The sequence below is a fragment of the Acomys russatus genome, chromosome 21, assembly GCF_903995435.1.
Source record: "Acomys russatus chromosome 21, mAcoRus1.1, whole genome shotgun sequence".
Classification (NCBI taxonomy): Eukaryota; Metazoa; Chordata; class Mammalia; order Rodentia; family Muridae; genus Acomys; species Acomys russatus.
The window spans coordinates 8,087,929-8,115,722 of NC_067157.1; the positions used below are offsets into that span (position 1 = coordinate 8,087,929).

General features: G+C 43.7%; 1 protein-coding gene across 1 annotated transcript in view; it reads right to left on the minus strand.

Annotated features, from left to right (window-relative positions):
• Pdss2 (decaprenyl diphosphate synthase subunit 2) overlaps positions 1 to 27,794 on the minus strand; it is a 242,005-nt gene that overhangs the window by 171,434 nt on the left and 42,777 nt on the right. Inside the window, exon 2 of the mRNA XM_051164164.1 lies at positions 142 to 276. Coding sequence (XP_051020121.1) covers positions 142 to 276 — 135 coding nt within the window. The remainder of the gene's footprint in view (positions 1 to 141; positions 277 to 27,794) is intronic.

The following is a 27,794-nucleotide window of genomic DNA, read 5'->3' on the forward strand; positions in this document are numbered from 1 at the left end:
AATATATAGCGTGCATTAACCTACAGTTTATATTATATAATTATACAATATTATATATACTTTTATCCCACTTAGAGTCAGGAAGTGACTCAGGAATGAAGAGTGATCCCGTACTCTAGAGAGGAACGCTGGAAGGCTTACCACGAGTGTATCCCACTGACCACGTCGTAGCTCTGAGATGAGGAGCTCCCGGTGCTGGGCCCTGCTGCTTTAGAAATGAGCAGCACCACCAGGCCTCGCAGCTGAAGGTTCTGCCGGCTGTCGTACACAAGGCCCCTGTTAACGAGAGAGCAGGCGGTTAGCACACTCCCCTACGACTGGACACATGGAGCTAGAAGGTGGCTACAACAATGCTCACATTTCTACAGATACAACAATTTTTTTTTTAAATAAAGAGAATTGAAGGAGGACAGAATCATGTGCACAAGCAACAGGTTCAGAAGACAGCTAGAGCATACAATGTGGGTTTCTTGTTTTGTTTGGTTGGTTTGGTTTTTTTGAGTCAGAGTTTCTCTGTGCAGCTCTGACTGTCCTGGAACTCACTCTGTAGACCAGGCTGGCCTTGAACTCATAGAGATCTGCTTGCCTCTACCTCCAAGTGCTGGGATTAAGGGCATGCTTAACACTGTCAATGTGACCTTGACAGTATAGCTCCCTTCTCTTCCTGTCCTCCCACTGGCCAAGCCCTAACGTGCACTCCTCCATTTTTATTAGTAGTGCCAGGATGGAATCTGTGGCTTTCCTCGCGCTCAGCAAGCACTCTACCACCATGCTGCTCTCCCAGCTCTCCTTCCCAGTCAGTTTGCTGCTATCAGAGAATGCTACAGCTTGAACCTGCTTTGTAATAAATTGACGTTGTTAAGTCAAACTACAACAGCAGGTTCCAGGGCCAGATGGGTAGCCTATGATTGACAAGGTTTTTTTGGTTTTGAGGTTTTTGCTTTTGTTTTTAACATTCACCAGTTGTACAACTCAGAGCTTATCACCTGTTCCATAAAACAAGAGCAATATCATCTACTTTCTAGTCACTCTATGGACGGGCAAAGCGAGTGAAGCGTGGAACGCCATGCCAGCAGACGGCAGGAAGCTTTCCGTAAGCTACACTCTTCTTGTTCTTTTGCAACCTGTTTTTCTCAAGTTTTTACATTTTCTTTCTCCTACTTTCAATTCCCATGTCCCAACAAGTCTTCCCCCTCTTCTAATAAATATGATATCCTGTGGTTTTCTACCTCACCAAGTAGTAGGTCTCAATGGAATTCCTGCCCCAGTGTTAGCTCATCGAAACCTTTGTCCCTTTTACAATGTGGCACTGAAAGATGAGAGAAAGAGTATGTAATAGGCTATCTGGCAAAACAAGAGAACGGTCCAAAAAGCAGAGTTTCTGATGCCCTGTCACACAAGGCTGGTGTTAGCAGCCTGGAGGGCAGATGAACAGATGAGTAAGTTAAATGTTTCCCGGAGTCTCTTTAACTCCACCAACAACCCTGATAAGAGCACGGGGGAAGCTGATATGATAATACTCTCTCCTGCTTCTGGGCATAAGAACTTTGGGGTCTAATGGACATCGCTAATCTTGCGTGCTATAATCCAGTCCCACTTGGGCACTTTGACCTCAGCCCTACCTATGGAGGGACGCTGGTAGCCGCCACTCACATTAGGAGGCTAGCTCGGGTCTGAGGCACCATCACATTTCTTCCTTAACTCAGTCATCTACCTCAAGCTCCCTCGAGTCACTGCTGTGACACTTTTTTTTTTTAATGCATCCTCTTAAACTGTTTTAAAACAAATGTGTCGAGATGGAGGGCCACACAAAGAAATAGGAGCTGTAAGAAAGCAGCCATTAAGAAGCTCACAATATATTTGGAAATATACTCAAAATATAAAGAGCAGAGAACAGAGGCAGCAGAGTAACAGGTAACAGTACGCGAAGACAGCTCCTTGGGGGAGGTGGTCCTCACTACCCACGCTAACAGTGGCCAAGGTTCTGGAGAATGAGAAGTCAGGGCGGCTGGGGCCCCATTGTTACAGCGAGAAAACGGATAAGCTCAAAAAAAGGAGCAGGAGAAACAGTGACAAGAAGGAGGAGAGTGAGTGGGAGCAGGTTCTGGAGCCGTGGGGCTATCCTTTTAGGCATGGTATTCACGGAAACAAGCCCAGTGAAACAGACAGCCAAAAGGATGAAGCACCTTGGGGCTCAGGTGTAGTCTGGACTTCTGCAAGCAACTGGACGGTTTGTCAGTAAGGCAGGGATGCAATTAGCGCTAAAGACCAAACCTATTCCCTGGGCCTAAGACCTGGTTGGTGGCATGTTGGATGAGGAGCAAATGAGAGGGAAGACCAGTAAGGAGGCGCCTCATCAAGCAGCCTGGGGAGAGATAACGAGGGCTTCAATTAGGGCAGCGGTGGAAAGGGTGAAGAAAAGCTGAAAGACTCAGGCGGCAGCAGCGCGGAGGCGGCAGTGGGCAGTGGGGCCACTGGCTGGAGGAAAGCCACTGGCTGAATTCAAGACGCAATGATGCTCCACTTACTGGAGACTGGAAATAAATCTCATAGGGAATTGATGAGCTCGTTTTGTGGCATGTTAATTTTGAATGCAGGGAGAATTCCCAGATAGAGATGCCCAGTGTGGAGCTGGAAGGGATGGCAGAGACAGGAAACGCTGGTGGATGAAGGCATTTGGGAGGAAGAGAAGGGAAAAAAACATGACAGAAAGAGCTAAGAGAGGAAAACCAGGTGTGGTGGTACATAGCAGAAATTCTATTTTGACTTTTGTTTCTGAGACAGGGTCTCTCTACAGAACCTGGCTGTCCTGGAACACACTATGTAGACATGGCTGGCTTCCCACTCAGAGTTCTACCTGCCACTGCCTCTAGAGTTCCACACTAGAAAAGCTAACAAGCAGGAGGATTAGGTATTTATTGCAAGCCCAGGCTCCATAGTGAGTTCAAGGCCCGTGTAGGCTAAACAGCAAGACTGTGTCTCAAAACTCTAACTACAAATACACATACATACATACATACGTACATATGTACATACATGGAAGTGAAACCTTGGCAATTCCTGGGCTTAGGGGACTTGGGAAGAATAGGAACTAATATGAAGAATTGCATTCCACCCACAAATAAAAGTCTCCAAGACAGATAAAGAAATAAGGCCGGGCGTGGTGGCGCACGCCTTTAATCCCAGCACTCCAGAGGCAGAGGCAGGTGAATCGCTGTGAGTTCGAGGCCAGCCTGGTCTACAAAGTTAGTCCAGGACAGCCAGGGCTATATAGATAAACCCTGTCTTTAAAAACTAAAAGAAAAAAAAAAGAAAAGAAATATATGCACACTAATGGTGGGAGCAGAGGACTGCAATTATGCAGTATAAAGACACTAAGATCAGTGGCTGCCTTTCACAACATACTGTACTGTGCTGGCTAGTTTCCTATCAACTTGACAAACAAGCTCCAGTCGTTTTGGGAAGAGGCAGCCACAATAGAAAAAATGGCCCTGCCAGACTGGCCAATGGGCAAGCCTGATGATTGATGTGGGCAGGCCACCCTTAGGCTGCTGATCCTGGGTGCTATAAGGAAGCCAGCGAGCCGTTCAACAGCACTCTCCGTTGGGCCAGGGCATCAGATGCTGCCTCCAGGCTCCTGCTTTGACTGTTCTGGATGATGGACTCCAAGGTGCAAAACCAAATAAGCCCTTTCTTCCCCAATTTGCTCTTGATCATAGTGTCTAATCACAGCTATAGAAAGCCTAAGGCACCCACGCTTTGCTTTTAAATACTTTTTATTTGTTTGTTTGTTGGTTTATGTGTAGGGTGGGGCGTGAGTGCTTATGTTTGTGGAAGTCCAAATGCATGGACGTGGAACGCAGAGAACAACTTGCGGGAGTCCGTGCTCTTCCATTATCACATAGTGACTGTATGGATCACAAGGGGCGGGGAGAGCATCAGGTTTGGCAGAGAGAATCATTACCCCGAGCCGAGCCATCCCACCAGTCCAGTGGCTGCTTGTTTTAGGGCATTGGAGTACTTATTATAAACTTCTAGTCCAGCATTTAACACACCAAGTAGTAAAATGGTTAGCAACAGTGACGCAGACGACAATTGTAACATGCTGAAGAGCCCAGCGCCAGCTGCTCCCTCACAAAAACCACACCAGGAAGTGCCTGGTAGCATCCTTTGTAAAGGAGGAATTAGCACAGAGGCTTGGAAAAGTTCAGCAATTACTGACCACATTAGTCAATTATCATGGGAAGGCCAAGATTGAATCAGGGTTCGGGCTTGCAAGCCCAGTCTCTTATGCCTTGAGGACACTAAGAAAAGCTTTCAGCTGACCGTCCCTATGGCACAGGTGCTATATGAACCCTGGTCATACACACCAGTATTTGCCCTGGTGGTCTAGCACAGGTATTGCCATGACTGGTGACCTGTCTAAAGCACAGGCAAGGCCCCTTGGGGAGTGCTGAGTGACCCTTTCACATCCTGCATATTAGATACTTACACTACAATTCCTAACAGTAGTAAAACTAGTTATGAAGTAGCAACAAAAATAATTTTATGGTTGGGGAGTCACCACAGAATCAGGGAGTTGAGAACCACTGTCCTATGGCTATGACTGGTGCTAAGAGACAAGGTTGTGATTACTCCAAAGAAATGGATGTGATGGGTCCGATTACTTCTGGGGTTATATACGCAGATTGCTCAGGTAGAGTGAGTCAGCTGGGATATGCTGCCCCATGCAGCCTGCTGCTCTGGTTTTCCAATCTCAGCACCCGCTCGTGGCTTCTCCTTGGCTAAGTTCAGTAGGCAAGCCAGGCTGGTAACAGGGAAGTACCAGAAACAGAAGACAGGAAAGTGAGATCTGCAGAGCGGTCCTGTTGGCCAAAGGTAGACGGGTCAGGTAGCCGTTGTTTGATGGCTGAAGAAGAAAGCCAGTGAGGTGGGAAGACGGCAACAGAGGGCAGGGAGCTGAGACTACAGAAGGGTAAAAAGATGTAAAGGACATAACCTGCTGTGGGGCACGTGGGCCGAGCCACCAGGTGCTAGAGCGAGACTGAGACGTGTCCTAACCCCAGAAATCTTTCTTGAGCTAGGCAGGAGTAAGGGTTGCTCTCTCCCTGTTCTGTGCCAGCATGGCCGCCGCTCACAGCCTCGACCCTACCTCAATTCTCAGAGTACTCATGAAGCCTAGCACCTGGAATTCCTCTCCATGCAAACAGAGAACCGCCAGCACCCCAGCCCCAACCAAGCACATGCACCCACCCTGGAGCCCCGTCCCGCTCCCCCAAGGTTCATGTAACCCCTTATCCCCTCAAAATAAACAGGAACAAGCTGTTTCACCGACTACTATCTGCGAGTTGCTGCGTCTGAGCTAAAAGACTGTGACAAATGAAAAGCTGCTTTGGAGAGGACTGTCTCTCTCTGGGCACTCACTGCTGGGCCTGGGCCCTTGGAGCGCCTGCCCAGCTAGGTTTCCTTTCTTCCTCTGTTGCCCGATGCTCTGGTGCCTGGATGCTCTGAAGAAAGGAAGTGGACCAGGCTGCTGTCACCCATAAGAGCTGTAACACTGAAAATGTCAGGGAAGGGCTTCTCCCTCCCCTCTGGACCAGAGAGCTGGAATACTAAGAACCGTGAAGTTGGACTTCTCCCCTTGGCTTTACCCTCTGGACTGGATGCTGAGTAGCCCTGGACACGGCGAAAGGGACAGGGAGTGGGGCAGGGCACAGAAGGCACAGAATGAGGAACCACAACCTTTAGGTTCCAGTCACTGGAAAGCGGTCAAGTCGTCAGGGCCTAGAGACTCAGACCTCGGCTGAGAGTTATAAGGAATCTTGACACCCAGGCCTGTGTCGTCGGAGTTGCAATGCCATACACAGAGAAGGGTTGAGAAACTCTGGCTCAAACTTTTTGTTTGTTTGTTTTGTTTTTTGTTTTTTTTTCCAAGACAGGGTTTCTCTGTGTATTCTTGGTTGTCCTGGACTCACTTTGTGGACCAGGCTGGCCTCGAACTCACAGCGATCCACCTGTCTCTGCCTCCTGAGTGCTGGGATTAAAGGCGTGCACCACCACGCCCGGCTTGAAAGAGCTCAAACTCTTATCTGAGGCTTGCTTGAGGTTTTCAGGACTGGGGTTTACACACTTGCTGTTGCTTCAGCCTGCCCAGTGCTGAACACTGGGGTAAACTACAGCTGACAGAGCCTAACACTAGAAGAACTCCCTGCTGACCCACGAGGCTCTGCAGGTAGACCAAAAGACCCTGAAAGGCTGTATCACCACCTGGCTGACTGACTGGTAATACAGCCATCCCACTCTGACGTCCTGGGCCCTTCTTCCTAAATTATGACTCCTTTAAGAGTGGTAGTCACACACAGTAAAAACCCAAAGCATTTTAACAAACTTTTTGTGCTGTGTTATTTGAATACCATGTTAACGAAGTTACTACTAATACAAATGGCCCACAGGGGACCTACTAAGGCTTACTTACAGAGAAGTGAATACACGGTCTCATTTCCATTTCAAAGAACCGGGTGGCATCACTGTCACATCTGTGCCCTGCCCTCACTTTGTACAGATTGTGGAGGGCAGGGCTAGGTACTAGAAGTGGGGCACGTTTAAAAAAAAAAAAAAAAACCAAACCTTTTTCTTCTTAAAGAAAGCTTATTCTTCTAAATTATGTGTATGTGTGTCTGCGTGTGCAGGTGAGTGCAGATGCCGGCACTGGCCAGAGCTTGGGAGTCCCCGCATTACAGGCAGCTCTACATTGCCTGCCACGGGTCTGGGAACCAAGCTCAAGACCTCTGCAAGAGCACAATACTCACTCTGCACCATGGATGGAGCCATCTTAGCAGCCCCACAGTAAGAGCTTTTTAAGATTTATGTTTAAGAGTTCAGAATTCTGGGCTGCTGAGATTGCTCACAGGTAAAGATACTTGCAGTCAAGCCTGACAAGCAGGGCTCACACAGTAGGAGAGAAATGCCTCTTGAAACTCATCCCTGGGGCTTACTGGCCAGACATTCTGGCCTACCTGCCAAGTCCCAGGCCAGGCCAATGAAAACCCTCGACACACACAAAAACGGCAGGTGGCACCCAAAAGTGTCCTCGTGCCTCCACATGAACACGAATGAATACACACACACACACACACACACACACACACACACACACACACACACCTTACACTTAGAAGAAACCATTATCATTAAATCTAATCAAAGCACCCCAGGGGCAGAACTCCCTCTAATGCTAAAACCTAGAAACAGAGTATGTTTAAGGTGGATGCCCAGTTCTAATAACCGTGGGGTGAGGTTGATTAACCAGACTCCTAATGATGTGTACAACTATGTCCCCAGCTAAAGAGAGACTGCAGACACTCCTGGAGCCCCAAGGCTGACTAGAGACCTGGGGATGCTCTGACCTTTTCCTATCTTTGGGGAACTTTGTTGGCTTGTTTGCTGATTGAAACTCACTAAATTGAATTTGTGAGTAACTAATAAACTACATCTACAGTTTTCAAATCACAGAATGTAATATGTTAGATAGAAAGACCTGGAAATGTAAATTTAATTAAATAAGAATAAGCCAGCTGAGGTAGCACACCCCTATAAGCACACTTGGGAGGCAGAGGCAGGAGAATTGTTTGTGTTCCAAAGATGTGGACCTTCAGGAGCCTTTACATTTGTTTATTTATTTGATGTGTGTCTGTGTGTACATGTACGTGTACATGTGTATGCCTGCGTGTGTGTGTGTACATGTGCGTGTACATGTGTGTGTGTGTGTGTGTGTGTGTGTGTGTGTGTGTGTGAATAGCTTGTGGGGATGATTTTTTTCCCTCCATTTGAGTCCTAGGGATAAAAATTCAGATCATCTAATGTGAATAAATTATAATAAAGAAAAATAAATAAATTTAGATCATCACCTACTAAGCCCTGGTCGTTTGCTTTTGGAGACAGAGTCTCACTGTGCACCCCAGGATAACTTTGGACTTTCTGCCTCAGTGGCTGAGATTGCAGGCATATACCAACATTGTGTCAGTTCATTTTAAAATAGGCAGTGCACAGAAACAAGTCCTGGGACCAAAGCTAGAAGCAGGACGTTGAAGGTTAGCCTTTCAGATCTGTGGTCGGAATTTCTGGGTTCCTGCATCATTCTGTATATTATTTATATATATATATATATATATATATATATTTCCAATGATAGAAAGGCTATGATACCAAGCAGAAACAAGTATTAACTGACATATGAATGTTTTATTTTCCTAGTTGCCTTAGGGTTTTTGTTTGGTTTTGTTTGTTTGTTTGTTTGTTTAAGTCTGGAGAAAAACAAAACAAAACCGCAACAAACCCTGTATTTTAAAGACAACAGAATTTTTCAAAGGCAGTAAGCTTTCCCATTTGAAGAAATAGAATAAAATAGTCCATGTTTGATGATTCCTCAGAGACATGTTTTTTGTTTGTTTTTTTGTTTTTTGTTTTTTGTTTTTTTCCCCAAGACTGGGTTTCTCTGTATAGCCCTGGCTATCTTGGAACTCACTCTGCAGACCAGGCTGGTCTCAAATTCACAAAGATCCACCTGCCTCTGCCTCTCAAGTGGTAGGACTAAAGGTGTGCGCCACCACCACTTCCCTGAGACCGGCATTAAGTACTTTAATTAACTAGGATTTAGACATAGAGGCAAAGTTAAGTGGTATCAAAGAAGTGACACAGACACACAGACACACACACACACACAGCAATTTGATGACAATATTAGTTGCAAAAGAAAAATTTAACACTCATAAAAAGTCTTAAAGTACTATAATTTGAGAGTCACTAAAAACAGCCTGGATGTCATGGACTTTTGGTGAAATTAGCAGGAGAGCCAGAGGTTAATTTCCATTGACAAAATGACCCAAACTGTATTATTACTGCCGCTTCTACCCGAAGACTAAATTGTCCTCGACTTGAGACAATTTTAGGGCCTGAGGTGACCAGTCTTTAGAACCTGGAAGTTACAGCAGGCACTGACATGGCTTGAGGGCCACATGCACATCCAACCTGAATTAAATCTCTAAGAGACAACAGTGCCAAGGACTGTCTCACCAAAGCTCTCCTGAGGCTGCAATTAGGTTTGATGGGCATGTGGCAGAAGACAGACACCCAGGGGAAGGGGGGAGGGGGAGAAAAGAGAAAGTAGAATAGGGAGCAGGAGACGAAACCCAGCCAGGGGCTTTGTACAAGTGAGGACTGACCATCAGCAGGTTACTGAAGTAGCTAACTATAAACCAATGTCAAAAGTGTCACCTTTGCAGGTAGATGTGGCACACTACCTTAAAATTAGACGTGCAGTCAGAAAACAACAGCAACAAAGATACAATAACTCAACCTTTTAACTACTGATGGATGAATTTAAGTAATTAGAAAGCAATCTTTGGTTATAGATTGTTATGTATCGGCCCCCTATGCTCCTGTCTTACGACTCCAACTTAGTGTTGAAGCAAAGGGCCAGGAAGACAGAGGCTGGACGGAGTGCAAGCGCCACTGCCCTACACAGACAGTGACATGGCTAGGAGCTGCTGGGCATGATCCCTCCTACTACACGGTCCACGGTCTGTGCACAGAAGAAACCAGCCAAACATGTTTCCAGAGTACTTCCTGCTTTTCTTCACTCAAAGTATCAATTCCAAGAGACTCCATCGCTCATTTTCTATGGCTTTCCTCAGTCTCCTGTGTAGGTAGTTTTAATAACAACTGCTACAATGAAGCAATGCATATTGAGTGCTAAGAATATCAGCATTCTTAGCTAATGAAGTCCAACCGTGCAAAAGTGTCAAACTGTACTGGAACAAGCTGAAGAGACAGAGGCCAGCGGTCCTAGAGTTAGTATTTACATAACATATTAAGCAGAGGAGAAAGCCAAATGTGACACAGGCAATGGCAGATGGGGAAAGCCAGTGAAAATCGGCAAGTGGGGGAAATGGTGATATAATTTACAGAGAAACAGATAATACCTCAAGGGCAAATTAGGAGGAGGTGTGTGGCAATGAGAAACGCAGCAGATTTTAGCAAGAAAAGTGTGTTTTCAAAAGTATTGGAAAAATACGACAGAACAGTATTGCTGCAATATTATGGTTCAGAAGAGCAAAATTTTAGAGAAAATCTCATTAATTTTTTTCAACGTCAACACTACTTTAGGGTACAAGAGACCAAGACATAGGGGAATTAGAAGTGACAAGAATGATGGGGCACAGATCGTGTGTGTGCCTCTCTCACATGGAGTCCCACCAGAGGGAAAGACCCTATGACTGACTGCCAAAGTTAAAGCCATCAGCCCTCATTATCTTGAATGTCACCACCTAATTAACCTGAGGACCTTGTAGCCACCAATGGAGGCAGTAAAGGAAAAGATTATCACAGGACCATCTTTCAAACTATGTGCCAATAGAAAAACACAATTCAACTTCTTAGAGTCTCACTCATATGCTGGCTAATGAGCAGGATGGGCCCTGTTAACTACAGGTTACCCCTGGCAATTCACCCCTCAGAACACAGCAACAGTTGCCCTAGCAGGAGAGGCAGGGAGGAAATCTCACTTAGCAGATTCCAATAGACAGACTGCTCCGTTTGGCAGTGCCGCATGTGCCGGCATCTGGCCATCACCCTTACTCCGTGGATAGGGACACTACGACTCATGGCGACAGTTTCTTTTTCTTTGCGTCAGCTAGTATCATCAGACATGCTACATGTCTGTAACGTGTCCTGCACTTTGCTACAGCTGTGTCTTCAGTGTCCAGAACAAAGCCTGGTATACAAGACATTCAACTTTAATACATTAATAATGTATCCTGCCTAAAAGTATGTGACCACCATGTGAGAGACCTGAGGTCCAATTTGATATCTGTCTCTGTAGTTCATTTCATCCAACGTAGGGAGATAACAAACGCCACAGAATTCAAATATAGAGTCAACAGGGAAAAGAGATTAAAATTAGGGCAAAGTACTTTATGGATAAAAGATGTGCAAGAAAATGGTAATAGCTCATTTTTCCTGCCCACTGCCTTGAACCATCTTCGGGTTCCAGGTCTGACGTGCTGAGAGCTGGAGAGGCAGGAGGGTGTAGTCTCCTCCTTCTGGGCATGCTCAGTGAGGCTCCCGGGCAGCAGCACCAGGGGAATGGAGGCTTTTTAAACACTGCCCCAGGAAGCCTTGAATAGCCCCCATTCACACATAAACCTAAAGACTAAGAATACTGTGCAGGTTAAAAAAAAAAAAACAGACCTTTTAGTTTGGTATTTTAAAAATAAACAAAAAATAAAAACAAAATCTCAGAGACTGAAAGGGAAGCCAGAGTCTAGCCCTCGCCAAGGAGTGTGACACTGGAACAAGGGCCTGCAGAGACCCAGCTTGTGGTCTATGGCACCGTGCCCTTCGGGTGGGCTCTGACAGCGTGCCTCCAAAATAGTTCACAGATTCACAACTTTGGGGGAGGGAAAGCATGTTTTCTTAATTCTGGGTTATCTGTTTAATATTGGGGAAAATATCAGTTTCTCCATAGAAACAATTCATGTACATTTTAAATTTTTATTTCCAGAAACAGAAAGGAAGGAAGCCTGCATTTGAAGCTTAATGAGGTAAAGCTTTGCTGACTCTTATTTTACCCTGTATGAAACAAAAACACATAGACTTTGTCCTAATAGGTATTAAAATCCAGATTTGGAGGGCAAGTGCTTCGCCAATTAAACCAGCTCAAAATAATCCACTTTTAAAAGGCATCAAAGGGGTTGAAGAGATGGCTCAGCAGTTAAGAGTGCTGACTGCTTCTGCAAAGGACCTGGGTTTATACCCAGAACCCAAATGGTGCTCACAAGCACCAGTCCATCCAGCGCCTGAGGAGCCCATGCCACCTCCTGGCCTCTGGGGGCCCTTGCACACATGGGTGCACATGAACTTCAGTGACTATTTAAATGGGCACCAAGGAGTAAAGGATAACAGCACAGCAATAAAGACTAGAAAATGCTGAAAACACTGTGGTAATTGTTAGGCCGACATTTCTCCTTCTGTCTTCCCTCCTAGTCACTGGGTAGCTGACAATAGCCTTTGGTTCACTCGGAATGAGGGAAAAAAGCAATGAAAAGGCCCAGAGTCTCTCCTAACTTCCTAAGTAAGGCGAGGATACCTATCTGCCTCTCCTTTTCACTGATTTGTATAGGACAGACCGATGGACAGCAAGGATGCAGAGACTGGAAGCAAGTCCTACTTTACAGCACCCCCATTGGTTGGTTACCTATTTCCCGTGCAAGCCGCAGCGTAAGGACTACAGTTATCCCTACTCTACAGGCGGCAGCTAAGGCTGAGACAGCATCTTTTCCCTCCAGGTCAAAATAGACAAGAGAGTCACAATTCAAAGCTTGACAATTTGACCACAATTTTATAACCTGCCTATTATTTAACTCTTACCTAATTACAAGTAATTTGTTGTCGTTTCCTGGACCCCTAGGACCAGTAGATGCAGCTTGTGACTCCACTGCTTACAGGGAAATGGAACTTAAGAGTAAAACAAATGGGCCAGGCTATCACTAGCAGACAAAGGCTGAAGAGCCTTAGTTTTTAACTCGTACATCAAACTAAACTAAACACACATACTCAGTGGTTTTTTTAAGCTCTATAACTATCCAACTAAAAAACACCCGCTATCCACCTTTATTACAACATATTTTCCTGTAATACCATGTTTATTTTGTATTTTCACATGAAAATATTTCTATCAGTACATTGATCATTTTATAATAACTATAAATAATCCAAGATTACAAATACTGCTCTCACTAGCACATCAGTGAGTAAATATAAGGTACTTTATCCATAAAGATGCAAATGTTAAGCCTAGAAGGAGAACTCAACAGGCATTACACATAGCACTTGTAATGAGCATAGTAAAAAATGCCTTTTAGACATGTAAAAATCGCTTAGTCAGGATCCCACCACACCCAAGGCTGCACCTGATAACCAGTGACATCACTCACTCAAGATAACGAGACACAGTCCCAGGACCCCACGACACCCACTGGACAGTATGTAAGCAGAGACCAAGAGCCATGCTCAGCTCTGCACACCTGGGGAGACGCCACCTGGTTCTGCGCTGTGGCTGGAGAGTCTCCCCCCAGGATCCCGACCTAAGCTTGAGTCAGAAGCTTGTGTTAAAAACTGGACCTGACCTTCAGCTAAGATATGTCAAACAGGTGGGAGCCTTGGGGAGATCGGCTTAGGACCATAGTTAGAAATTTAGACTGGGAACATTGTGTGTTGACTCCCAACATAAAAAACATATAACTTTTTTGGGCTGGAGAGATGGCTCAGAGGTTAAGAGCACTGTCTGTTCTTCCAAAGGTCCTGAGTTCAATTCCCAGCAACCACATGGTGACTCACCACCATCTATAATGGGATCTAACACCCTTTTCTGTCATGCAGGCAGAGCATTGTATACATACTAATAAATAATACACACACACACACACACACACACACACATACACACACACATACACACACACACACACACATACACACACACATACACACATACACACACATACACATACACACACACACATACACACACACATACACACACACACATACACACACACATACACACACACATACACACATACACACACATACACACACATACACACACACACACACACACACACACACATACACACACACACACACACACACACACACATATAAACTTTTCTTATACTGTGAGCATCTACCTTCTTGCTTGCAAGAGCACGTCAAAAGAAAAAACTCTCAAACCCATACAAGTTGGAAGGCACTATTTTACTTTAACGCGCATGTATGTAAGCCTCTGTGTGGATATGTATACCAAGTGCACACAGGAGCCCAGAGCCTGGGCGAGGGCACTGGAGCCCCTGGGACTGGAATTACAGTTGTGAGCCATCGTGTGGGCACAAGGAACCGAACTTGGGCCGTCTGGAAGAGCAGCCACGGCTCTTACCTGCTGAGCCATGTCTCCAGCACTAAAGGAAGCACTGTGTTCCTAATTTTACAGACAGGGAAAGTAAGGCCCAAAGTAATAAATAGCAGAACCTGACACAGGGAGCTCTGGGGTCTAAGTCCTTCCGAAGCTTCCCCTTCAAAAGCTCAAACAGGAAGAAACTCAACTACAGAACAAGCTTTTCTTAAAACATTTAGAGTCAGTTGCTGGCTGGGCGTGGCACCTCTTGCCTTTAATCCCAGCACTTGGGAGCAGAGGCAGGAGGATCTCTGTGTGTGAGTGTGTGAGGCCAGCCTGGCCTATATAGTGAGTTCCAGTACAGCCAGAGCTACATAGTTAGATTCTGTCTCAAAAACAATCCCTCATAATAAAAAGAAAAGGGCGGGGGGGGGGGGGGGGGGGGGAAGCTCAATCAGTTGCTGGCTTAGACCATCCTAATAGGCAGAAGGCACCATGGGAACGGACAAATAGCAATGTGTTCTTAGTTCCTAAACTGCAGGCGCCTCTTAAGCGCCATCAGCCATTCCAGTAATACCCATTTGGAGAAAAGGACGAGCTCAGCTTGCGCACGGCATTGAGCTGTCATATCTCTTGGATTTTCACAGATCGGAACTGCTCCATGGACATTCTCAGACATGAGGACCTTGGCCGTGTTGACAACCTCAGGTCAGCTGACCTTCAGACGCTCTCTCACTGTGGGTTTGGCCAATGACTCTTTGCAACTGCATTAGATTATGCGTCTCTGACAGGAAGGTCACAGAAATGACGCCCTATTTATTCTCCCCACATCAATTTCAGTGTGTCTCATAGAAGTAGCTTTCACTTTGACCATTTGGATAAAGTGATGTTGCCTTCAAATATTTCGTAGTTAAATCAATACCTAGAAAATGGTTCTAACTATTCTTTATTATTCAAGAGCAGAAAACTGCTCCATAAAATATAAAATAAGTATACTTCTCACTGCATATTATGGTTCCCACTGAAACTGTTAAGATATATAAATACCATGAAAGCAACTGCCTACATAAAAATTACAGTAGTTAAAACTCAGCATAGCCATTTCGCACAATTACTCGTCTGAAGGGTCTGATCATCTCATATACCTAACAGAGCTATTATTCTCTGTCTGCATTCCTCCAAAATGGCCTTTTATTAATGATGGGGAGACCTAGTAATTTCCTACCAAACAGCCCGAGCCATGAATTGACACATGTTTTCTGAAATGATCTGTCAGACAATCAGAAAATATTATTACATTCTAAAGAGAATTTTAGGAAAGACGTGAACCATAGAAACTTAATTTGACAAGTTCAGGAAACTTCTGACTCTCATTTCACAATTTCACAATTTGGAAAACACCACCACGAATGGACTCTGTATTAAAGCTGTCCTTCCTAAGACAGCAAGTAGCAAAAAGTCATGGTTTTGAAAAAGTAAAGAGAAACAACCTCAACAATTTAATTGCTATTAAAAGTTTACCTTAAAGAAACAAAACAAGCCAGGTATGGCAAGGCCTGTAATCCCAGCACTCTGGGAGGTGGAGACAGGCGATCTCTGTGAGCTCGAGGCCAGTCTGGTCTATGAGTCCAGGACAGCCAAGGCTACACAGAAAAACCCTGTCTTGGAAAACAAAACAAGACAAAACACAACCAAAAACCTTCATTAGCTTTGTAAGACAGCCCACAATTGATCACCTTCTAATTTTTATGCTATAAAAAGTTTCTACAAACTATACTAAATTCTTATATAAGTTGGTAATAGAAATAAAACAAAAACAAATAGGATGCCCTTAGCTGGGAATTTATACATGAATACATGTAAGTAACAGAACTTGCATTTTTAATACACTGAACTCAGTAGAGAATTTTTTTATTACTTACACATTTAGAAACATACATGCCCTGGAACATCCAAAGTAGGCCAGGTGAGCGTAGAACTCACAGAGATCTGTCTGTCTATGCCCTCCAAGTGCTGGAACTAAAGGCAAGTGCCACTACATTTGGCTCAGCAGAAGAGTCTAAAATTTTATTTAAAATTCCTCTTTGGGCTATGTAATTTTAGTACAACTTATGTTGGCTACTTCTATTTATTTCATTATACTACCAAACAGTTTTCAAAATCCAGGACCCAAGAAGGCTATCACAGAACCTGCGCTTTGCTTCTTATATTTACCCAAAACTCAACAAAACTGTAACGTAGCTCATTTTAGACAAGACAGTGCAAGAGCAACAGATGCGAACACCAAGAGGTGGTTTAACACACTGTACCCACAGGGAAAATCTCAAAAAAGAAAACAGCATCTCACATAGAGTAGTAGCGGTTCTCAGAGGGAGAAGCCTCCTCTTCTCCACACGGGACTCTGGGAATGTCTACTGCTATTTTGATTGTCATAGCTTGAGGAGACATTCAGAACATGTGACAACAGAACCTTCTAGCCACTCACAACAGAGGGATGAGGTAGAAAACTCTGATTTCAAGAGAGCATGTGGTTCAAGAGAGCATGTGGGGCTAGAGATATCTCCGAGGTCAAGAGCACTGGCTGCTCTTGCAGAGGACTGGGGTTCAGGTCTCAGCACCCATGTGGCAGCTCACGATTACCTCTAACTCCTGTTCCAGGGGATTCAGTGCCTGTGTCTGGCTTCCACAGGCACCAGGCACAAACACAGCACACAGAAATGCATTCTGGCAAAACATTCATACACATAAAATAAAAATCAACATATTTTTTAAAAGCGTGTACATACTAACAGGACCTAGCCTGCAGGATCACCACAAAGACTAATAATGAACACTAAGCATATAAAATACTCAATATTCTCTCAGACTCATAAAGTGGCCATAATGTTTACTGTTATTGTTTGAATGATCAAGGATGTAGTAAAAGTCGCAACAAATACAAATGTATTTTACGTGCCACACTATAAAACCACCGAGATAATTTAGAAGAACATGAAAAATAAAGGGTTTCAAAGACTATGGCAAAACATTTTTGATGCCTATATAGATACTAGGTTTGCGGAAACAAAGCCTGTGGGTGCATACAATCATTTTGGGTTAGGAAAAATTAGTTCTGTATTAGTAATAATGACAGTAAAGCTTCTACGTACTTCTTTACTCCGGAGACAAGAGTGGAGTCTCAAGAATATCAACTAGGCACATATCCAATGAATGTTGACATTGCATTTCTTATATGCTTGCATTATAATTTTCTGAGTAAAATAAATATATACTAAAAAAAAAAAAAAAGAATATCAACTAATTCTATTTAGTAACTACAACAGTGTATTTTTAAATGTATTTATTTTAGGCATATGTTAATGTATGTAAGAGTGTTTGGGAGCCTGTGGTGGACTGGCATGTCATGTCCACGTATATGGAGGCCAGAGGACAATGTTGGGTGTTACCCACAGGAACAACATACAAGTCCTTTGAGAAAGAGTCTCCCATTGGTCCAAAGGTGACCAATTAGATCTCTGCCCTGCGGGATACTCCAGGGCCCTTCTTGTCTCAGTCTACCCAGGGCTCATATTACAACCACGGGCCACCAGACTCAATACTTTTATGTGGGTTTTGGGGATTGAACTCAGGTCATCTCGTGTTTGCAAGGCAAGCTTTTGCTAACTGATCAGTCTTCCCCAGCCCCACAAGTACTTTTAATAGCCTCACTTTTAAACTTTTCAACAATTCTGCTTAAAGCCTTGCACTCTCTGTTGTAGTCTCTGCCACAGGACCTAAGGAGACAGCAGTGGCTAAACATGGTAGCTAGTGTGGTTCCAGGGACCTTTCTCTCCCAGACACCATGTTACCTCTTCAGACTCCTTTTTATTGGTTTTTCCAAAGGAAAAAAAAAGCCATTTATTGCTTGTAAAACAAAATGCGTGTGCGCACACGCGCACACACACACACACACAACCTCTAACTAGGATAGCATTTACATTTTCTTCACAGTTCTTGAAAATACCCCAAATTCTCAATTGAGAGCCCTTAACCTAATCGATGAGATTCTGAGGTAAAATAATTCTTGGCATAAATCTTACAGAAAAAAAAAAAAAAAAAAAACTTTCGGGAGAAAAACAACAACAACACTGGACATTTTTATATTTTTTCTTTTTCTTTCTTTTTTTCATCTTTTCTTTTAGTAAAAAGCTTATGACTTTGAAAGATTGGAGATTTTAAGCAAACATTCAGTGGTTTGGGAAATGCAGTTTCCATGGTAACCAACATGGTCTTCTTTATATAGCGTTATAAACAGATGGTAAAGAGTGGTCATGTTTGTTTCTTTGCCAGTATATCAATAAAACTGCTGTAATTCTGTATTGAATACACTTAAACTATTTAACGAATTCAACATACTAACCACAAGATGTAGCAATTCAAATGAATATAATTAAGTAGTATCTGGGGTTTTTCCCTTTTAATAAACACATGAAGATCTTGAACAGTGAATTCACTATACTCCTCGCAGGCAACAGTCTTCCTTGGCAAGATGTTGTACAAATGTTTTCCCAGCACTTGCCATCCAGGGCAGATAACCACAAATAGGAATCTGATGACAAGCAATAATGGATTAAAATAAGAGTAGAAACCATGTCTGTAATGGTGGTCGTCTGCCAGGTTTTCTTAAAGAACAAATAAGAAATTAAGAAATGCAGAGTTTCTTTAACCCCCGCCCAAAGGAGAAAAGCAATATTGTTTTAAAAATCCATTTCCATTCCATGTACATAGTAATGGCTTCCAGAAATACAGGTGCTCTGGGTTCCACTGTGGTAACTTGCTAGCAAACTAAAAGCAGCCAAGAAATTATGAATGTGGTCCGTCTGCCAATAAAGCTGGCGCAGCCGTTCCAGGGTGCATAGCAACTTGGTATGAATACATTATCCTGAACTTAAAGAAGTCAGTCCTAAGGGCTCTACCAGGGGCTGGGGCTCCACAGGGTCCCAGAACCTTAGTAAGTTCATCTTAGGGATATTGTGGTGCATTTCCCATGCTAGGTTGAAAAATACTTAAGAATAGCTAGAGCAATACTACTAGTTTTAATTATATAAAATGGTCTTTTGTATCACATTCTGCAAAGAGTATTTGGTAAATGGTATTTGTTCTAAGTTCTCACCCTATAAATTATTCTATTCATATGTTTGCTCCTAAGTATTCCCATTTTTATCATTTATACATCCTCCTTTTCTTACACTATAATTAGTTTATTAGAAGTGAGATACTTCACTGTACAGACAAGTCACGATGGGCATAGGAAAGCGGGCATGCATAGTTATCAAAGGAGCGACACCGGGGAGTGTCAGATGGCATACGATGATTCAATGGAAAAACAAAATCTTTCCTTTAAAACAGTAAAGAGTCAGCCCTTGGCGGGGGGTGAGGGGGGGGGCAGAATTAGATTCAGTAAATATGAGCCTAATATGCAGCCACCATTTAAAACCACCAGAGACTGTGGTTCACCTCCCTTTACCCCACTGAGAAGTCTGTGTCAGTACTTCATCCCGACAGGACACACACCTCAGTGGTGTGTCTCCTCTCACTACGAGGGCACTCAGCCCAGGGAAAGGAGTGCTGACTTCTTCAGGTACAGAAATTTCTTTAGTAAAGGGAGCTCAATAAAATACAACAAGACTTGGGTGTGAAGACCCTTCCCCATGAATTATTCCAAACAGCACTGTCTACCTGTCAGAATATCAGACACCATGCTGAATAACACACAGAAACACTCTGCAGTGGGACTCTTGTAGTCTTAGAGCATGTTAACTTTTCTTTCAAGGGTGACTTTTAAAAGTCACTGGCAGTAATGAAAGTAGGTGTTTGAAATGGGAAGCACCCCGTCCCTCACGCCCCGCCCCCACCCTCCAAGCTGCGTTTGGGATAAAGACCCCACAGGCTGCCTGAGATCAGAACCTGGGCCTCTGCAGCCTTGAAATGCTGCTCAGCAAAGGCCTCTGAGGTAAAGCTCCTGATTTACAAAGAAGCTTAAGATACAGGATGGTAGGGGGCTGGAGAGATGGCTCAGAGGTTAGGAGCACTGACTGTTCTTCCAGAGGTCCTGAGTTCAATTCCCAGCAACCACACGGTGGCTCACAACCATTTATAATGTGATCTGATGCCCTCTTCTGGTCTGCAGGTGTACATGCAGGGCAGAACACTGTATACATAATAATAAATAAATAAATATTAAAAAAAAAAAAAAAAAGACACAGGATGGTCTAAAGCAAGGTTCTCAAGCTTCCTAATACTGTGAGCCTTTAACGCAGTTCCTTACGCTGTGGTGACCCCCAAATAGAAAGTTATTTTTCTTGCTACTTCTTAACTGTTGCTGTTCTGCTGTTATGTGTGATAATGCAGACACCTGATATGCAAGGCCCTGGTTGAGAACCACGGTTCTGAATCCTGCAGAGTTCCTGGAGTCAGGAAGTAAACAACTCAAAGGTCTCAGCAGTCCCTAAAACTGAGCAGGCAGACTGGGCCCCTGCTTCCTTCCCCAAGCATATGTAACGAGTAAGGATGGTGGAGATTCTCAGATCAGCCAAGCCACCTGGAAGAGACAGATGAGCCAAACTGCCTGGGAGAAGCAGAGATCAATGGAACTGTCTGGAAGGTGCTCAAACCACCTAAGCTACTAGGGAAGGGCACTCTCCAGGCTGCTGAGCCACCTGCAAGCACAGTTCAGTTTGCTCAAGGCTGCCATGGGCCTTGGTGATGCAGATGGCTTTGAGTCATTTCTGTTTCCATAAGCAAACCCCTCATCATTCCTGTAAGTGACCCTGATGAAACTCACGGGCTTGCCAACTGGACTCCGGTGGTATCCCCAGTTTGGTCTGCCACCTCATCTAGGATGTTCTGTTCTGGGTTCCAGGTGTTGTCTCACAGCAGGGGTGCAGAGCCAAGTGATCTTGGGCTACCTTCTGCTCTGTTCAGCAGCCATTCTCTGCCAGCCTTTGTATCAGTTAACACATCACAAGTTCCCACAGTCCAAAAGCCAAGACTGTTATCAGCGAACATCAGCAGGAGCCGGGAGCAGCTCACCCCTCAGCTGAGAACCAGGCCTGCACAGAGGCGCAATGGGGCCTGGACCACTTTCTCTGTACATTTAGCTGCTTTGCTTCTGCATCAGGTGGTTGCTGTTTCCTCCATCTTAGGAGAGACTGCCTGCTTTGCTGTAACCGGTCTGCATAATATTTCCACTGATGGATCTGAAAAGCACCTTGATAAATTATTTTCTTTTGTTCTGTAAGTATAAAACCTTTATGAAACCATTCTTACTTTGCAAATGGTTCTTGAGGCAACCTAAAGTTGTCGTCTCAGGCCATGGGCACTAACGAACTCATTCCCTTGAAGGTGAGGGGTGTATTTCTTGAAGGTGAGGGGTGTATTTCTTGGCCAACAGGATATTTTGCACATTTCTTTTGTGACATACATTCAAACCATGTTTAGAAAGCATATTAGTGCACTGCCCTCCAAAAGAGTACAAGTGAGTGCAGTAGACCACAAATGTTACCTCGAACTGTAGGTCTGCTGTATAGAAAAAGGGCTGCTGTCCAATGGGCTGTAACCGTCTTTACCACATGTTTTTCTCCATTTACACTAGTGCCTTGCTTGGTTGGTTGAAAAAAAAAAGTAAATAGAAATAGAGTAATTACAAATTCTCTGAATTGTCAGTGATGGAAAATACAAACAGGTGTGGGGATTTAGCTCAGTGGTAGAGCGTTTGCTAGCAAGCACAAGGCCCTGGGTTCAGTCCTCAGCTCTGCAAAACCAAACCAAACCAAACCATGCCCATATTACAGCAGTGGAAATGGCTTCTCCATTTTTGGTTTGTTTTCATATATTTCCACAGCTGCTGGAATTCCCACAAGCCATTGCTCCTGGAGAAGCTTCACGTGGCCTTTTGTGTAGCTGGTGATATTCTATCTTCGTCTTATACTGAGCCCTCACAACATAGCACGGCTGAGGCTTGATGCTTTAAAAAAAAATTTTAAACTCAGAAGCAAGGTGGGGGGAAATACCAACCCTAATGCATTCAGGAACAAACAGCCTATTACAGAGAATAAGTGTGTCTGGCAGAATTCTAGAGATGACAGAAAACAAGAGGAAACAGCATTTCTTAATGTCATTTAAATACGCACAGAGGAGCCGGGGATGTGCCAGGACAGAGAGTCAACAGGAACTCCTCTATTCCCGCACACACAATAGGGCCTCATTAGCAGTGAGGAACAGGTGCCTGGGGACCCATTTATAAAGCTATTAACTATTAGAGCTGCTGGGACCCAGATTTATTTTAGTACTAAGCAACAGATTTAAAAAGATACAAATTTAAATCTATGCATTAGCATGTGAAAGCAATGCCCAGCTTTGCAGCCCCGTTTACTAGGAAGGTATTTTCCTGTAGTTCTGCCCATGAGGACAGTGGAGTTCACAAGCGGTTCCTAACTCCCACAGCCATCTGCATGGCCTACCTCATTTGAATATAAAAACCATCTGAGAAAAGGCCTATTGCTTTGACTTGTCAAAATGAAACAGGATCAATCTACAAACTTTATCTACAAGAACAAAGTTTTTATCCAGACTTAAAAGAAATAATAGCACACATGTAGCTGTGTTTTAAACAAATAGTGACAAACATGTCACTGTTTTAAAAGCAGAAAAAGGCTGGAAAGAACCAAAAAGTAAGAGCACACAGGCTCCTGCGGGAGGACCCCAGTTCAGCTCCCAGCACTCACATGGCAGCTCACAACTGCCTTTTACTCCAGTCCCAGGGGATAACACCCCCCTCTGCCTCCACAGACACTACACACATGTGGCGCGCGCGCACACACACACACACAAACACACAAATATGAAGTAAAAATTAGTCTATAACAATTTTTAAAAAGCAGAAAAGGGAATCACAGACAGGCCTCCCGTCCTGAATTGAGTGCATTTCCCCACATTTTATACCTATTTGGTTTCAGACATCCCTTGGTCCCTGCCTGCTGCAGGGCACGGCTGGCACACCCCACCCCTACCCTGAACTTGTCAGCTCTCCCCCTTCACTACATAATTCAGACATTTTGAACGATGTTCGGTGCCCCCCCCCACTTTCCTTCTTTCAGCGTTTCCTCTTTCCTCCTCTTCTCTCTGTACTCAGCGTTTCCTCTCTCTTTCCTCCTCTTCTCTCTGTGCATGCCTCTCTGTCCCCTCTTTTCCCCTCCCCTCTCAAGTCCTCCAACTATATGGCTGCTTCCAATAACCCTGCATTTATATACTGTAACTCTGTCTTGTCATTAACTCCTTCTGCTTTCTCCATCAATACGTACTTTGAAAATTATTGAGTAGCAACAGTTATCTTCTCGTCATAGTTACTGTTTCGCTTCAGATGACTAACACACACACACACCCTCCTCCTCTCCTTCCTCCCTCTCCACCTCACCAGTCTCTCCGGTGTCTTGCTAAATTGCCCAAGATGGCCTCAAATTCACAATCCTCCTGCCCCTACACCCTCAGTAGCAAGATGATAGGTGTGTATCACCACACTAGTTTTCTCTCATACACTTATGTTCAGAACACAAAAATAAGTATAGTTAAATACTACAGCTACTGCAGCAGAACCTAACATCCAAGGATGGCACGAAAGTCATGAGCTAACTGCTATTGCTGGTATTATTTCAAGCTTACACCTACCTGTGTCTAGTATTTTAAATTTGATTTATTTGCTTATATAATTTTCTGATAGTGCCATTTTTTTTCTACTTACTCCTAATACTAAGAGATTGTACTTGTGCCATATCTTATGGATGGAGCCACTGTAGATATAAAATGGGAAAAAGAAGAAAAAAATGAGATGTTGACAGGAATGACAAAGACAGAACCACGAGTCTTACAAATTCCGTAATCTTTTAAATGGAGTTAGTTGATTTGACAAGGCCAAAGGCTCCCAGTGTGGATATTGTGCTGGACCTTTGTGGTGAAGGACTGTGCAGTGTAGGCTGTTCAATAGCATCCTGACCTCTCTGCACTAGCTGCCAGGAATAGGCTCCTTCCAGCTGTACTAGCCCAAACTATCTCAAATATAGACATTGTCCTCACAGGTTAAAGTCAGCCTTGGTGGGAATCAGTGGGCAATGTTTTTTTTTCCCCCCCCCCCCCCCAAAGTAATGATACATGCTGAGTTTTATGATTAATAAAAGAAAATAAGATGATAAGGTACCAGAGAGCAGATATTAGAATATATGAGGTTTATTAAGTGAGCATGGGGAGAGAAGGAAAGGGGGAGGGGTACCCCAGAGAGAGAGAGAGAGAGAAAGGAGTAAGGGGGAGAGTAGGGGTAAGAGAAGGAGGGGATGAGGTAGGTTTGTCCTTTTATATACTAGGCAGGGCCACGCCCCCATGGCAGGTAGGCAATGATGTCACAGGGAGGCAGAGTGAAGCAGGATGCTAACACTCGGTATTACTTGAAGTCAGTCAAGTCATTAGCTCTAGTATTCTCTCAAATAAATAACTTCAGATCTAAGGCATCAGATATTAGGATAACCAAATTAAGAAATAAAAGCACATGTAGTCAGTATCAAGATAAAGCTTTGGTTTTGATTTTATGCCCAAAGAAACAGGAAATGAAGAACATAAGCCCATGTCACTAATGAGAGAGAGGTATCTTTCTTTACACTAAGGCTTGTCAGATTAGAAATAGCCCTCCCTCCAACCCGCCCCCCCCCCCCACACACACACACAAACACACAAGAACCCTTAGTATTTCTTTCCTGCGCTCTCAAAATACCTGTCATTTTGCTTACATACAGATTTTGGTTAAGCATATTTCAAACATCGGGAACAAGTGATGTAGTTCTTGTTTAACCTAGCAATGCTCTAGGAACAAAAAATAATAACCCAGTGCTTTGTTTTGCTCTCTGTGTTGTGTATATGATGGGCAAAAATAAAGTTATAAGGCCATTCTAAAACTTTCTATGTCTCAAAGACCTCAGGAATGCTGAAGGCTTGCTGTAGCAGAGCAGGAGACTGTCAGGCGCAGGTCCAGCATGCCACGTGACTTGGGCATGAGGCAGGTGACAGGAGCCTAGCAAACACGCAGAGCCCCTGGAAAGTTAATGTTTGCCACTCAGTGGCCACCCAAGCGTGAACTGGCTGAGAGGCAAGCCTGCCTCCCAGCAGCGCCCTCTGCGGCCCTGACTCAGAAGCGCTCCACTGAAAGCAGCCTGCACCACTGGTGAGTGAGTCACCAGGACACAGTTGTTCATTTTGGTGTTGACTTCTCACTAGAAAAAAAATCACCAAGTGGTTTCAAATTCTCACATTCAAGAAATCTGTTTCTTCAACACAGTCAAAGAAGAGAGTGGTTTGTGTTCTCACAAAGGAATGCTACAAGCTGAGAAGCTCTCTTACTCCATGTCCTCCATGTGAGTACCTCCAACATCACCGATTGGGACATAACTTGCTCCATCTATTTACACACTGGGCAATATTTCCTTTAGCAAGAGGAGCACTTTATAGGTGCACGAAAATTTAATGCAGTTGTTAGAGATACATGAATGTCTGATTTCTATAGATGACAATTTATTTTTAGTTGGAAAACTGCAATGCCAAACTATTTGGCATTTAATACTATAATTTGCATACATTACAATATTCATGATATACAATAAATACCCAAATCCTATTTGAAAACTGGGAATTAGAACTAACAAACTGTGCCTCACATTTTAAAGAATGCTCTCATTTTTTAAAAAAAGTAAACATGCCAATTTGATAAATAATTTTTCAGCTTCTTGCTAACAAACTGAAATTCTTTTGAAGTCCCTTGAACAATTCTAAATATTTAAACTATAATATACATTATAATATATAATACTATTATGCTACATATATATGATATAAATGCCAATACATTCCCAAGGCCGTAAGTTACATTGGCACACTATATTTCATGTGCGCTCCTGTGTACATTTCACACAGCACAGGGTTAATCTAACGCAGGACCCTTTCACTGTAACAGCCATGCGCCTCCACAGACGGCAGACAGAAGAGTTTTGAAACAAAAACTGCTCTATGATCTGCTTCACTTTCTAATTGTATTTTGAGGGAAAATTTAGGGTTGATATTTTCTTCTGGATCTACAAGTATCTTCCCACTAAAATACTATTTCATTTAAGTAACAAGTCCTCTATCATTTTATACAATGGAAATTAGCCTTCCTTCAAAATAAACAAACAAAAAACCAACAACTAATCAAGTAGGGCTTCAGTTATAAATAATACACACGAAATATTAAATCACATATGTGGGTCAGTGAGATGGCTTAGTGGCTAAGGCTCCTGCTGCCAATACTACGAACAGAGTTCAATCCCTGGGATCCACCTGCTGGAAGGGCCCCCACTGTTTGTCCTCTGAAACACATATGCCCACACACACTAAATAAACAAATAGTATAATTCTAAAAATTAAAATCACTTATATAATACAATCCAAATCACTAACACTTGAAATCTATACAGAGATTGTGAACTAACGTAATGGAAGCGCTGGCTAACAAACAGGAAATGAGGAATTGTGGTTCTCTGCCATCCAGCCAAAGGCGGACACTCCATGGAAACCTACTGAATTCTTTATGAGAACAGAATAGGCTTTGTCAGGACTGCTTCTACTTTCATCACCTTGCTCTGCCACAGCCCAGAAGGGCAGGGAAGGCTGTGACAGCCACCAGCTTTGTCCCTGCTGCCAGAGAAGACTCACATGCTAGCTAACAATGAGCTCCAAGACCAGAGACGTGGCCTGCGGCTCCATGGGCGAAATAAGTGGATCTAACTTGAGCAGCAGAGGAAGCAGGAGGCAAGGATTTAAGCGGGAGTTCCAGGCAGCAGAAGGGACACACTCCGTACAGAGGCTGCGTGCATTGCAGCTGAGCCCAGAGAAAACCCACACCCTCCCAGCTCGCAGCAGTGCAGACTAGACAGCAGGGAGAGCAACCTGACTCTTCAGTGTGCCTCCGTTCTTGCAGACAGGGTCACTGGGAGGAGCCTCGCTCGTTCCCAGCGTTTCAGCAGAGCTTATGAGGGATCTTTGGCTGATCACTAGGCTCTACAGACACATGGGCAACTGCTGGAAATTGAGACCTACAGATAAAATCAGGAAAAAAACCCCGCAGAGCACAGATGTTGCAGCTGCTTACCATACAGTCCAGGCAAGCCATAAAACAAGCAAATAACAACTAAATCGCCAACAAAGAAGGGAAGGCCAGAACCTAGAGTTGCTACAATGTATCATCTAGAATGTCCAATAGTCAACCGGAAGTGATGACCCATGAAAGAAATACAAACAGGTGATGCGTGAGAACCAACCACCAGAAAGTACCTAGAAATGCCTTTAAGTTAATATATTTAGCAATATTATGTGAAAGCTTTAAATAAAACCAACTTTCAGGCAGCAGTAGTGCACACTTTTAATCGCTCAAAGCCAGCCTACAGAGCTACATATCTACAGAGTAAGCTCAAGTTGGCCAGGGCCTATACAGAACCTTGTTGAAAGAAGAAAGAAAGAAAGAAAGAAAGAAAGAAAGAAAGAAAGAAAGAAAGAAAGAAAGAAAGAAAGAAAGAAAAAGAAAGAAAGAAAGAGAAAGAAGAAAGAAAGAAAAGAGAGAAGAGAGAGAGAAAGAAAAGAGAAAAGAAAAGAAAGAAAGAAAAAGAGAAAGAGAGAAATTAAGAAAGAAAGAAAAGAGAAAGAGAGAAATTAAGAAAGAAAGAAAAGAGAGGAAAGAGAAAGAGAAAGAAAGAAAGAAAAAAGGAGGAGGAGGAGCAAGAGGAGGAAGAGA